The 12,084-nt window shown below is 38.5% G+C and overlaps 1 protein-coding gene across 1 annotated transcript in view; it reads left to right on the top strand.

Annotated features, from left to right (window-relative positions):
- Positions 1 to 12,084, top strand: part of LOC126412981 (protein mesh) — a 224,522-nt gene that overhangs the window by 153,412 nt on the left and 59,026 nt on the right. Inside the window, exon 15 of the mRNA XM_050082873.1 lies at positions 5,604 to 5,740. Within this exon, the coding sequence (XP_049938830.1) occupies positions 5,604 to 5,740 (137 nt within the window). The remainder of the gene's footprint in view (positions 1 to 5,603; positions 5,741 to 12,084) is intronic.

Below are 12,084 nucleotides of genomic sequence, written 5' to 3'. Positions count from 1 at the left end.
TCTAAATATAGTGTGTGATGATGATGGACAGCAGTGCTGTGCTAGCCACAAGATCAGTAAAAGGTTTGTGTGATAGGAAATTTCATTCTTCCACCAGTGCTACTAAAACTGCTGAATGGTCACTGCAGCATGTGGATGTGATGCAGTATGCCTCCCCAATGCATCCCACATATGTGCGACAGGATTTAAGTTCATTCGGCAAATATCCTTTCGTTTGAAGAGCTCCTCAACAAGCACAGTTTGATGTGATTGTACGTAGTCACTCATAAAAATGAAGTCAGGGCCAAATGCACCCCTGAAAAGATGTAGTGTTGGACAAGTAGAGTGTCACTATCATGTTGACCAGTGAGTGCACCTTGTTCATAGATTTGGAGGTCAGTGTGCCTATGCAACATCTTGCCCCCACACATCATTAACACTTGAACCATCAAAATGATTATGTTTGACATCATTCCTGAGTGTACTAAGTAACTTCATATGGCGAGAAGTAGGAACGTGAGATACGAGCAGGAACATTGTCAAAATTGAATGTTTTAGTGGTCTATGTGTTATTGTGTGGGGAGGCATAGTGTTGCAAGAGCATACTGACCTCTTTTACACAGTACACTCACTGGTCAATGTTAATATGACACTGTACTCCTTCTCCATGTGCAGCTTTCCAGGGGTGCATGTAGCCCTGATTTCATTTTTATGGTTGACAGAGTGTGACCACACCCAACAGTGCAATTGGAGGAACTCTTGGGATGAGAGGATATTCAGCAATGGAATGGCCTACCTGTTCCCCTGATGTAAAGCCACTGAGCATGTATGAAATTGGGAAACATATTGCAGCACATCCACTTGCATTGACAATCATCCAACAGTTGTCAGTCAGCTGGTGGAGGAATGGAACTCTCTACCAGAAGAACAACTTACCAGCTGGGTGGCGAGCATGGAGGCACGTTGCTGAGCATGCATTGCTGTCTGTTGTGATCACACCCTCTATTAAGAACCATGTCCAGCTGTTTCTGATGATCTAGGAACCATCATGAATTGTAGTGTCTTTTGTATAATTATTGTCCTTCAATAAAAGGGTCATTTCATTTTGTCTCATTTCACATTTCTTTCCGATACCTTCTGTACTAATACTGCAACAGTTACTTTTGCCCTTAAGTTTTGCCCATAGTGTATTACGAACATTATTGGATCCAATACACTGCCGTAAGGCACACCTATATTTATATGTTCCAAGCTTGACAGTTGTTTTCCTAAAAAATTATAATCAGCAAAAATGTTGAACTATCACTTCCTTTTGGACTGTATTTTCCAGGTAGGTCTGGAACCACTTGTTTGTTGTTACTCTTACACCTAGTGCTTCTAGTTTCAGAAACCAAACTGTGCTCCATTTAAAGGATCATATTTATTGATGTAGCTAGTTAAATTTTCTTCCATGATTGATTCAATTATTTTTGATAATGATGACAATAGTGATACTGGCCTGTAGTTTCCTGTACTCTCTGCATTACCTTTCTTCAGTACAAGCACAAATAATACCTGAACTAAAGGACTCATTTATTATGTTTGTTAATGAGTTTTGTATGTTGTCTATGCACTCCCTTAGAATAGAACTGGAAACTTATCTATGTCTATGGACTTCTTATTTCTTCCTTACCTCAAGCTCTATTGTGGGTAAAGAAGCACATTTATTTTCTTGTTAGAACACATTTAACAGATTGACACAGATTAATTCTCACCTTCTAACATTCAATACAACAAAAAACCATCCAAAGAATACAACAAAATGCTGTTTCCATAGAAAAATGGACAACTGGTTTTTCTTCATTTTTTCCCCATGATACATGATGAGACGTGTGGTGGCCATGAAAATTGTGCCTTTTGATGTTAATTTGGTCTTGCAGAACAATATGAACTACAAAGGCAGACAGACCAGTGGTTTCATCAAGTTATTGGTGTGACAAACGGTATGGTCTCCCACCAGTACCTTAAATTCTGCAACATTAATACTTTTCAGTAATCTGTTATTATTTACTTCATGGTTTTGATCTTGTTGACCATTAGATACCAACAATAAAGCTATATCATTACATGATTACAGTGCTAAGTCTTAGTATAATAAAACTGTACCTTGAAAACAGAAAATTCACAATAAAGTTATCACTCAGACAATTGAAATCTCATCAGAGTTTCAGCAGTGAAGTCAGGATGTACAAGAAGGTAGCATATCAGGTCATCTGAAGTATATGGTGTACATAATGATGTATCTCAGAATACTGAAAAAAAAGTTGTAGCTGTTACCATCAGTATAATCGTTGAAGCAGATGTATAGGATACTACATCTAAAAGCAAGACGAGGTTGTAATATATTGTTTACAGGATGACAAATTCTCTGTTATGAGAAAGCTGAAGCAATAACATTGCGAGACAGTATCTACTTCTACATTTACACTCTGCAAACCACCATGAGTTACATGGCAGAGGGTACGGCCCATTGTACCACTAATTAGGGTTCCATTCATGTATGGAGCACAGAAGGTACAATTGTCTGAATGCCTCTGTGTGTGCAGTAATTATTCTAATCTTATCCTCACACTACCTATGTGAACAATACAGAGGAGGTTGTAGTATATTCGTGCAGTTATCATTTAAAGTCAGTTCTTGAAACTTTGCTAATAGACTTTCTCAGTATAGTTTATGTCTACCTTCAAGAGTCTTCCAGTTCAGTTCCTTCTGTATCTCTGTGACATTCATCCATAGATTAAACAAACCTGAGACCATTCATGTTGTCCTTCTCTGCACACATTCAACATCCCCTGTTACTCCTATCTGGTATGGCTCCAAGATGCTTGATCAATATTCTAGAACCAGTCACACAAGTGATTTGTAAGCAATCTCCTTTGTAGACTGATTGCACTTCATCAGTATTCTACCAATAAACTGAAGTCCGCCACCTGCTTTACCTATGACTGAACCTTTGTGACCATTCCATTTCATATCCCTGCAAAGTGTTACATCCAGGTATTTGTATTAGTTAGTCAATTCCAGCAGTGATCATTGATAATTTAGTCATAGGATGTTATGTTTTTTTTGTTTTGTGAAGCGCGCAAAATTTTACATTTCTGAACATTTAAAGCAAGTTGCCAATCTGTGCACCACTTTGAAATATAATCAAGAGAGAAACAGATGAATCCTTCCAGTTACAAGATCTAAATATAAATTTAATGACAGTACAAAAGTCTTGGGGTCACTGTAGACTGTTGTATATTGTGAAAAACACCATTACTACAATAAGCAGAAAATTAAATATGATTCCTTTTGGTCTCTGATATTTAAAGCCACTGGTTATTGCAGCTTTTAGACAACTAGCATAATTTTCATACTTCCAAGCCTTAAGGGGATATGGTATCAATAACCAAATATGGAAATAAAAATTTCAAAAGCCAGCAACCAGACTAACAATTCATGGAGGAGGACAAGACATCTACAGTTCACATGTCAAATAACTTAAAACATTAACCTTCTGCACTTTTTGTACATTTATAAAGTAACAGTCTTTCCTTAAGGAAAAATGGGAAGTTAATACTGCACTGTTCCATTTTAAATATTTCTGTGTTCAGATTTTAGTTAGTTGTCTTGTCTTTGGTCTGAATGTCAGCACCTGGGATTAAATTCTCTTCTGACCATGCTGCAGCAGTTATTGTGAACTTTTCTTCCACTGCAAGTGTGCTTAAGCTGGAATTGAGAGCTTCAACTTATCTGTCCTGCCATGAAGTCACTTCTCATTGTTACAGTGTTTGCTTTTACTCAATGATGCACCACACTTCTACAAACCCATTGCAGTCGCAGCTCCACCTTGAAGACATGCCCCAACCATCCATATGCATGTCACATGCAAAAGGGATAACAAAAAACCTACAAACAACTCTCTATGCTTAACCCTTAAACTATTATTTGCTTTAATGATCATAACCATCAATTGCTGGCTAGGTGGACACAAGCTCATTTTGCCGAAGTGATTCATAACACCACAATTCGTATACCTGCATGCTACTAAAAACTGTCTAAAGTTAAGATTACCACACCATAACAGCACCGTTTGGAAGAAGGACAGTTTGCCAATTCATATTCCTAATACCAGTGTGAAAGAGAAATTTAAATGTGCCTTTTATAATGACCTCCCTACCATCTGAGGTACACCGAGGTGACAAAAGTCATGGGTTAGTGATGGCCACATACCGGTACATAGATAGCAGCAGTACTGTGTACACAAGGTATAAAAGAGCAGTGCATTGGCAGAGCTGTCATTTGCACTCAGGTGATTAATGGGAAAAGGTTTTCAGCGTGATTATGGCTGTATGACTGGAACTGGCAGACTTTGAATGTAGAAAGGTCATTGGAGCTGGATGCATGGGCCACTCCATTTTGGTAATAGTTAGGGAAGTCAAGTGTCAAGAGTGTGCCAAGAATACTGAATTTCAGTCATTATCTCTCACTATGAACACCGCAGTGGCTGACAGCCTTCAATTAATGACTGAGAGCAGCGGCATTTCCTTGGATTTGACAGTGCTAACAGACAGCAACACTTTTTGAAACAACCTCAGAAATCAATGTGAGACATATGATGAACATATCCTTTAGGAAAGTGCAATGAAATTCAACATTCATGGGCTATGTCAGCAGATGACTGATGTGAGTGCCTTTGCTAACAGCTTGTCATCACCTGCAGTGCCTCGCCAGGGTTCATGGTCATATCAGTTGTACACTAGATGACTGGAAAGCTGTGGCCTGGTCAGATGAGTTCCGATTTCAGTTGATAAGAACTGATGGTAGGGTTCGAATGTGGTGTAGACCCCACAAAGTCATGGACTTAAGTTGTCAACAAGGCACTGTGCAAGCTGGTGGTGGTTTCATAATGGTTTGGGTTATGTGTTCATGGATGGCCTGGGTCCTTTGGACCAGCTGGGCCTGTCATTGACTTGTAGTGGTTATGTTTGACTACTTGGAGGCCATTTGTAGCCATTCATGGATTTCACGTACCCAAACGACGACCGAATTTTTATGGATGACACTGCACCATGTCATCAGGCCACAATTGGTTTGAAGAACATTCTGAACAGTTTGAGTGAATGATTTGCAAATATGGGTGGCTATAGAGGCAGCACAGCTCAATATTTCTACAGGAGACTCCCAGTGACTTGTTGAGTCCATACTATGTCAAGTTGCTGCACTTCACTGGGCAAAAGGAGGTCCAACACGATGTTAGGACATATCCCATAACCTTTTGTCACCTCAGTGTAGTATTAAAACTGCATAGAACCACATTTAATTTATAAACTTGGAACCCCTTATCACGGAACTCTTGATTCCATACTTATGTGATATTCTCATACTTCCCATAAAAATAATTAACAAATGAGAAACAGTCATATTCTTCCTTATCCTCAGACAGAAATTACTATGTGTGGTTTCTGTTGTTGTTATTATTATATTGTATTATTACTACCCAACTTTTAATATTTTGTCATTTATGATTTATGCTTTGATTTGAGGGCATCTTTCAAATTGTACTTGTTGATTCTGAAAGAATGCTTTCTATAATTTTGCAGGTGTGACTGTGTACACTCCAACATATCTTATTAACCAGTCAGAAGTTGTCATTATGTTCCAGTCAGGAACTGGTGTTGAAGTTGTTGAGAACAAAGGATACTTAACAGCTAGAGTGTACTTACCCTGGACATTAATTGTGAGTTATACTAATATTTTTATTTATTTTTTGTTATGTGTAAAATTGTTGGACAGGTGAGTGCTGTTGTTTATTGAAGTTACTTTGTTGTTGCAATAAATTTCTCAATGCCGTGTTGGGCTATTTTCAGGTGAAGATTCATCAGATAGCATGTCCCAAGTAAATGAGTATTTTGTAAAAATCTTCAACTTTTCTAGTCTTGTATTTTGCGTGTTACATGAACATATGGGAAGGAGTATGCAGTTTCTCATAGCTAACTAACGTTGATTCATGTGAATATTTCCCCAGCAGTGTTTGTTGTTGATGTTCAAGCACATGTCAAGTTGAAAACTGCTCCATCAAATGGAAAACTCATTATCAGTTTTATGGATTCATAGAGTGTGGTCAGTAAATTTCATGAAAAACAGGCATAAAAGAATATACTGTATATTTATTTATAGTGTTGAAATTTCCTGGCAGATTAAAACTGTGTGCCAACCGAGACTCGAACTTGGGCCCTTTGCCTTTTGTGGGCAAGTGCTCTACTATCTGAGCTACCTAACCACAACTCACAGCCTGTCCTCGCAGCTTCAATTCTGCCAGTGCCTCATCTCCTACTTTCCAAACTTCACAGAACCTCTTCTGCGAACCTTGCAGAACTAGCACTCCTGGAAGAAGGGATATTGCAAAAACATGGTTTAGCCACAGCCTGGAGGATGTTTCCAGAATTAAATTTTCACTTGTGCTGTACCGAGACTCAAACGTGATGGTAGAGCACTAGCCCGCGAAAGGCAAAGGTCCTGAGTTCGAATCTCGGTCCGGCACGCAGTTTTAATCTGCCAGGAAGTTCCATTTCAGTCCACACACCACGGCAGAATGAAAATCTCATTTTGGAAACATCCCCCAGGCTATGGCTAAGCCATGTCTCCACAGTATCCTTTCTTTCAGAAATACTAGTTCTGTAAGGTATGCAGAAGAGCTTCTGTGAAGTCTGGAAAGTAGGAGATGAGGTACTGGCAGAATTGAAGCTGCGAGGATGGGTCATGAGTTGTGCTTGGGTAGCTCAGATGGTAGATAACTTGCCTGCGAAAGGCAGAGGTCCTGAGTTCAAGTCTCGGTCCAGCACACAGTTTTAATTTGCCAGGAAGTTTCATATCAGTGCACACTCTGCTGCAGAGTGGAAATCTCATTTTGATATTTATAGTGTTGTTGTCTACACTAGGATTGTATCCCACAAACAATGAATAAGCGAATGTATTTCAGTTATGGGCAGTATTTCTACAAATAATTCATTAAATAAATAAGCACAATCCTGAAAGTAATATAAACTTAGCTTGTACATTTAAATAGCTAATACTAATAAATAAATTGAATATCAACACTTCATTTCCGCTACTCACGTATTCAGTGACTGAGGGAATGGCACTATAAATATGACCCAAGACTTTCAGAAAGAAAACTGACATTTTACATATCGGAGTGCAGAATGTCAGATCCCTTAATCGGGCAGGTAGGTTAGAAAATTTAAAAAGGGAAATGGATAGGTTAAAGTTAGATATAATGGGAATTAGTGAAGTTAGGTGGCTGGAGGAACAAGACTTTTGGTCAGGTGAATACAGGGTTATAAATACAAAATCAAACAGGGGTAATGCAGGAGTAGGTTTAATAATGAATAGGAAAATAGGAATGCGGGTAAGCTACTACAAACAGCATAGTGAACAAATTATTGTGGCCAAGATCGATACGAACTCCACACCTACCACAGTAGTACAAGTTTATATGCCAACTAGCTCTGCCGTTGAAATGGAAGAGAATGTAGATGAAGATGAAATAGGAGATACGATACTGCGTGAAGAGTTTGACAGAGCACTGAAAGACCTAAGTCGAAACAAGGCCCTGGGAGTAGACAACATTCCATTAGAACTGGTGACAGCCTTGGGAGAGCCAGGCCTAACAAAACTCTACCATCTAGTGAGCAAGATGTATGAGACAGGCGAAATACCCTCAGACTTCAAGAAGAATATAATAATTCCAATCCCAAAGAAAGCAGGTGTTGACAGATGTGAAAATTACCGAACTATCAGTTTAATAAGCCACAGCTGCAAAATACTAACACGAATTCTTTACAGACGAATGGAAAAACTGGTAGAAGCCGACCTCGGGGAAGATCAGTTTGGATTCCGTAGAAATGTTGGAACACGTGAGGCAATACTAACTGTACGACTTACCTTAGAAAATAGATTAAGGAAAGGCAAACCTACGTTTCTAGCATTTGTAGACTTAGAGAAAGCTTTTGACAATGTTGACTGGAATACTCTCTTTCAAATTCTGAAGGTGGCAGGGGTAAAATACAGGGAGCGAAAGGCTATTTACAATTTGTACAGAAACCAGACTGCAGTTATAAGAGTTGAGGGCATGAAAGGGAAGCAGTGGTTGGGAAGGGAGTGAGACAGGTTTGTAGCCTCTCCCCGATGTTATTCAATCATTATATTGAGCAAGCAGTAAAGGAAACAAAAGAAAAATTCAGAGTAGGAATTAAAATCCATGGAGAAGAAATAAAACCTTTGAGGTTCGTTGATGACATTGTAATTCTGTCAGAGACAGCAAAGGACCTGCAAGTGCAGCTGAATGGAATGGACAGCGTCTTGAAAGGAGGATATAAGATGAACATCAACAAAAGCAAAACGAGGATAATGGAATGTAGTCGAATTAAATCGGGTGATGCTGCGGGAATTAGATTAGGAAATGAGACTCTCCCTATCTGGGGAGCAAAATAACTGAGGATGGTTGAAGTAGAGAGGATCTAAATGTAGACTGGCTATGGCAAGAAAAGCATTTCTGAAGAAGAAGAAATTTGTTAACATCGAGTATAGATTTAAGTGTCGGGAAGTCTTTTCTGAAAGTATTTGTATGGAGTGTAGCCAAGTATGGAATTGAAATGTGGATGATAAATAGTTTAGACAAAAAGAGAATAGAAGCTTTCAAAATGTGGTGCAACGGAAGAATGCTGAAGATTAGATGGGTAGATCACATAACTAATGAGGAGGTATTGAATAGAATTGGAGAGAAGCGAAATATGTGGCACAACTTGACTAGAAGAAGGGATCGGTTGGTAGGGCGTATTCTGAGGCATCAAGGGATCACCAATTTAGTATTGGAGAGCAGTGTGGAGGGTAAAAGTCATAGAGGGAGACCAAGAGATGAATACACTAAACAGATTCAGAAGGATGTAGGTTGCAGTAGGTAATGGGAGATGAAGAAGCTTGCACAGGACAGAGTAGCATTGAGAGCTGCAATAAACCAATCTCTGGACTGAAGACCACAACAACAACAACAGCAACAAGATGTTTTCAGTGGGCTTCACTATTTTGATTACTTTCATGAGCTTAGCAAATTTATTAAAATGTTTTAAGCTCATGTAAAATATTTCCTTGTGGATGAGTTCCATGTTACTTTGGTTAATATGAGGGATTTTATTAAGTCTGGTATTACCGTAGTTACCTCCCAGGCGCGTCATTTGAAAAATACAGATGAACATCGGAGATGCTTTTATGCCCTATTGTGTGTATCATTTATGTTTTTGTATTCTTTTAAATGTTCCTCTAATTTAAACACATTTTAGCAAAAGTATATTAAATGCTGTGAGTAGAGGTTTACATCTTTATCATAATCTTCTTCTTCTTCTAAAGGTTACTTCTTGTTTTTTGTAACTACTGTTCTCATTTTGTGCTGTCGTCTTCATTTCTTAATAATTTTGGCATTTTGATACTTTCAACAAATCTTTGACTCTTTTCTTTGTTTTACATTCTCTTGGTTCTCAAAAGTTTTCCCTTGAAAATGTGTGTTAAAACTTATTGTGTCTAAATAACTATTACCAAAATTGTTTTCCTATTTTGGATAGCTGTTATGAGATTTTGCTAATTGATTTCTTTCAAAACATCTTCATTCTTCCTTGTTAACCTTCTCCAATATGATGCCTCCACCACTTCTAAGCACTTTCTGTTCATCTTCAATAGTGTCCTGCTCTGAAAGCCATATAGGTGCACACTCCAGATGAATATATTGGCAGATTGTTTTTTGTTTCTTATAGTAAATGACTTTTTCATCCTAGTTGCCTTCTTTTATTGAAAGCATTTTTACATGTCGCATTCATTTTTCTGATTTCGTGCTACGTTTCTTCTCCTGCCCTTTTTATGTCAGGGTAACATTTCCACCCAGTGGGCTTGATTATTTTTTGGATACCACAGTGCACCACAATTAATGGTGCAAAGTGACATGGCCTAAGGTACACAGTAATGGAATCAAAAACATTCCAGTAAAAATTGATCTGGAAATTAGCCACCTGCAAGATAACTGCAAATATATGATTACAAGATGCCCCTGAATTTAGTATGAAATATTGTCCAAGTTAGTTGAAATGTTAACTTTGTGATTAAATTTCCATCCAGCTGGTCTCAAATTTTACCCAAGACCTACCTTAACAGAAAATACAATACTACTTCAGCATATGTGTTACGATTTACTGTACACTTGTACCTGTTAACAGAAGTGTTCCATATGTTACCCCAAATCTGGATGCAATACTGCACTCATCTCTGTAGTGAGTAGAAATCCTTTTAAACACCTCATTATCATCACATAAAGCTTGACAATATTGTACAGTTCATTGCTCCAGCTCCTCAAACCATATCAAAAAGAGTGCTGCAAACTTCACTTTGGATATTACTCCAGGCAGAAAAATCCAGTGTGTTAAGGTCATATGATCTTGGAGACCAAGGCACAGGCCCTACTCAATCCATCCATCTTGCACCGTATTGGCATGCTAGATGTCACTTACGCTGCAAAATGTGTCAGTGTACCATTTCACATTTACCACATTCTGCATCAGTGCACATGGAGAATATTCTTAAAAAATCTTAAATGATTCTACTGCAGAAATTGAAGATAACCTCATCTATCAAACTGGCCCAATTACATGCTCAATTGTTCAAGAAAAATATTGCTGTCAAGATGACTCATTAAAAGCATGAGAGTTTGGATCAAATTTGAGCTCAATAAGCTGGGTCTTAATCAGAATGTTTACATTTTAAATACATTTGTAATAATTAGGTCAGTAGTTCAGAATGAATTCAGTTATGGATCATATCTACACATTCACAATTACCTCTCAAATGCCTCATGCGTGGATCTAAGTTTACCGGAATGTTTTCACTTCTATTATTATGTAGTTTCATCTGTATCACCAATCTCTGTTAATTATGATATACACTATATTTTAATCTCTTTTGTCTCCTGCAGTTTTTGCCCTTTATGACTTCCTCTAGAACAGTGGAAGATATTGCAAAATATGTCCTATTATTCTATCCCTTCTTCTAGTCAGTGCTTTCCTTGTGTGTATTTACTTGCAAGTTTGTTGTAGAGCCTCCGCATTTCTTATCTTACCAGACAACACATTTTTTGTTATTCTTCTGTAATACCACGTTTCAAGTATAAGGGGCAGTCAAAATGAGACAGACTATATAACAAGCATTGTGCGGATGTAACGTAGGTAGGCATATAAGTGTATAGAAGTGCCCTCTATTGGGAATCAGGAAGGAACAGAGGGAATGTGTACCACTGTGTCATTTGTTTGTTATGTGGTTGATGTGGGGTCAGCAAGTCATACGTGTGACTGACTTCCCTATGAAGGCTGGCAAAGAGGAAAAGCAAGGTGAAGTGCAGTTCTTGACTGTAGAAGGTCTGTCAGGAAATGGAATTCATGTCTAAATGTCTGCTGTATGGCAAAAACAGTATGTTGAGTGCATGTGTGTTTGTGTCGAATAAACAACTGAGAGAAGATCAGGTGTCAGTGAGGTATAGCAGTCATCCAGGACAGGCTTCTCATGTCATTACCCCTTCTGTCCTTGCTGTGGTGAATGCTGTCATCAGAAATGACCAAGACATTCCACCCATGTTGAGCATCAGTCACAGTACAGCTCATACCATCATGACAGAGCAACTGAAATTCTGAAAAATCTGTGCGCAGTGGGTTCCCCACAGCCTGACGGAAGACCAGAAGTTGAACATAATGTTGACATCACTGCGGCACATGGAATGGTATCATGACAAAGAATATCATTTCCCATCTCATAATGTCACCAGAGATAAAACATGGTGTCATCGTTTTGAGAGAGAGGGTAAGCATCAGAGCAAAAAATGAGAGCACGTGGGTTCACCCCCACCAAAAAAATCCAAAGCCATGGATGTCAGCTCTGGGGATGTCGTGATGATCTTATTTTTTGACTCCAATAGCCCACAGCTCATTGACTTCCTGGAACACAGCACCACAATTGACTTACAGCAGTGTGTGGATACTTTAAAAATTG

Source organism: Schistocerca serialis, chromosome 7, assembly GCF_023864345.2.
Source record: "Schistocerca serialis cubense isolate TAMUIC-IGC-003099 chromosome 7, iqSchSeri2.2, whole genome shotgun sequence".
In the NCBI taxonomy this organism is placed as follows: domain Eukaryota; kingdom Metazoa; phylum Arthropoda; class Insecta; order Orthoptera; family Acrididae; genus Schistocerca; species Schistocerca serialis.
This window is presented reverse-complemented; position numbering and strand designations above follow the sequence as displayed.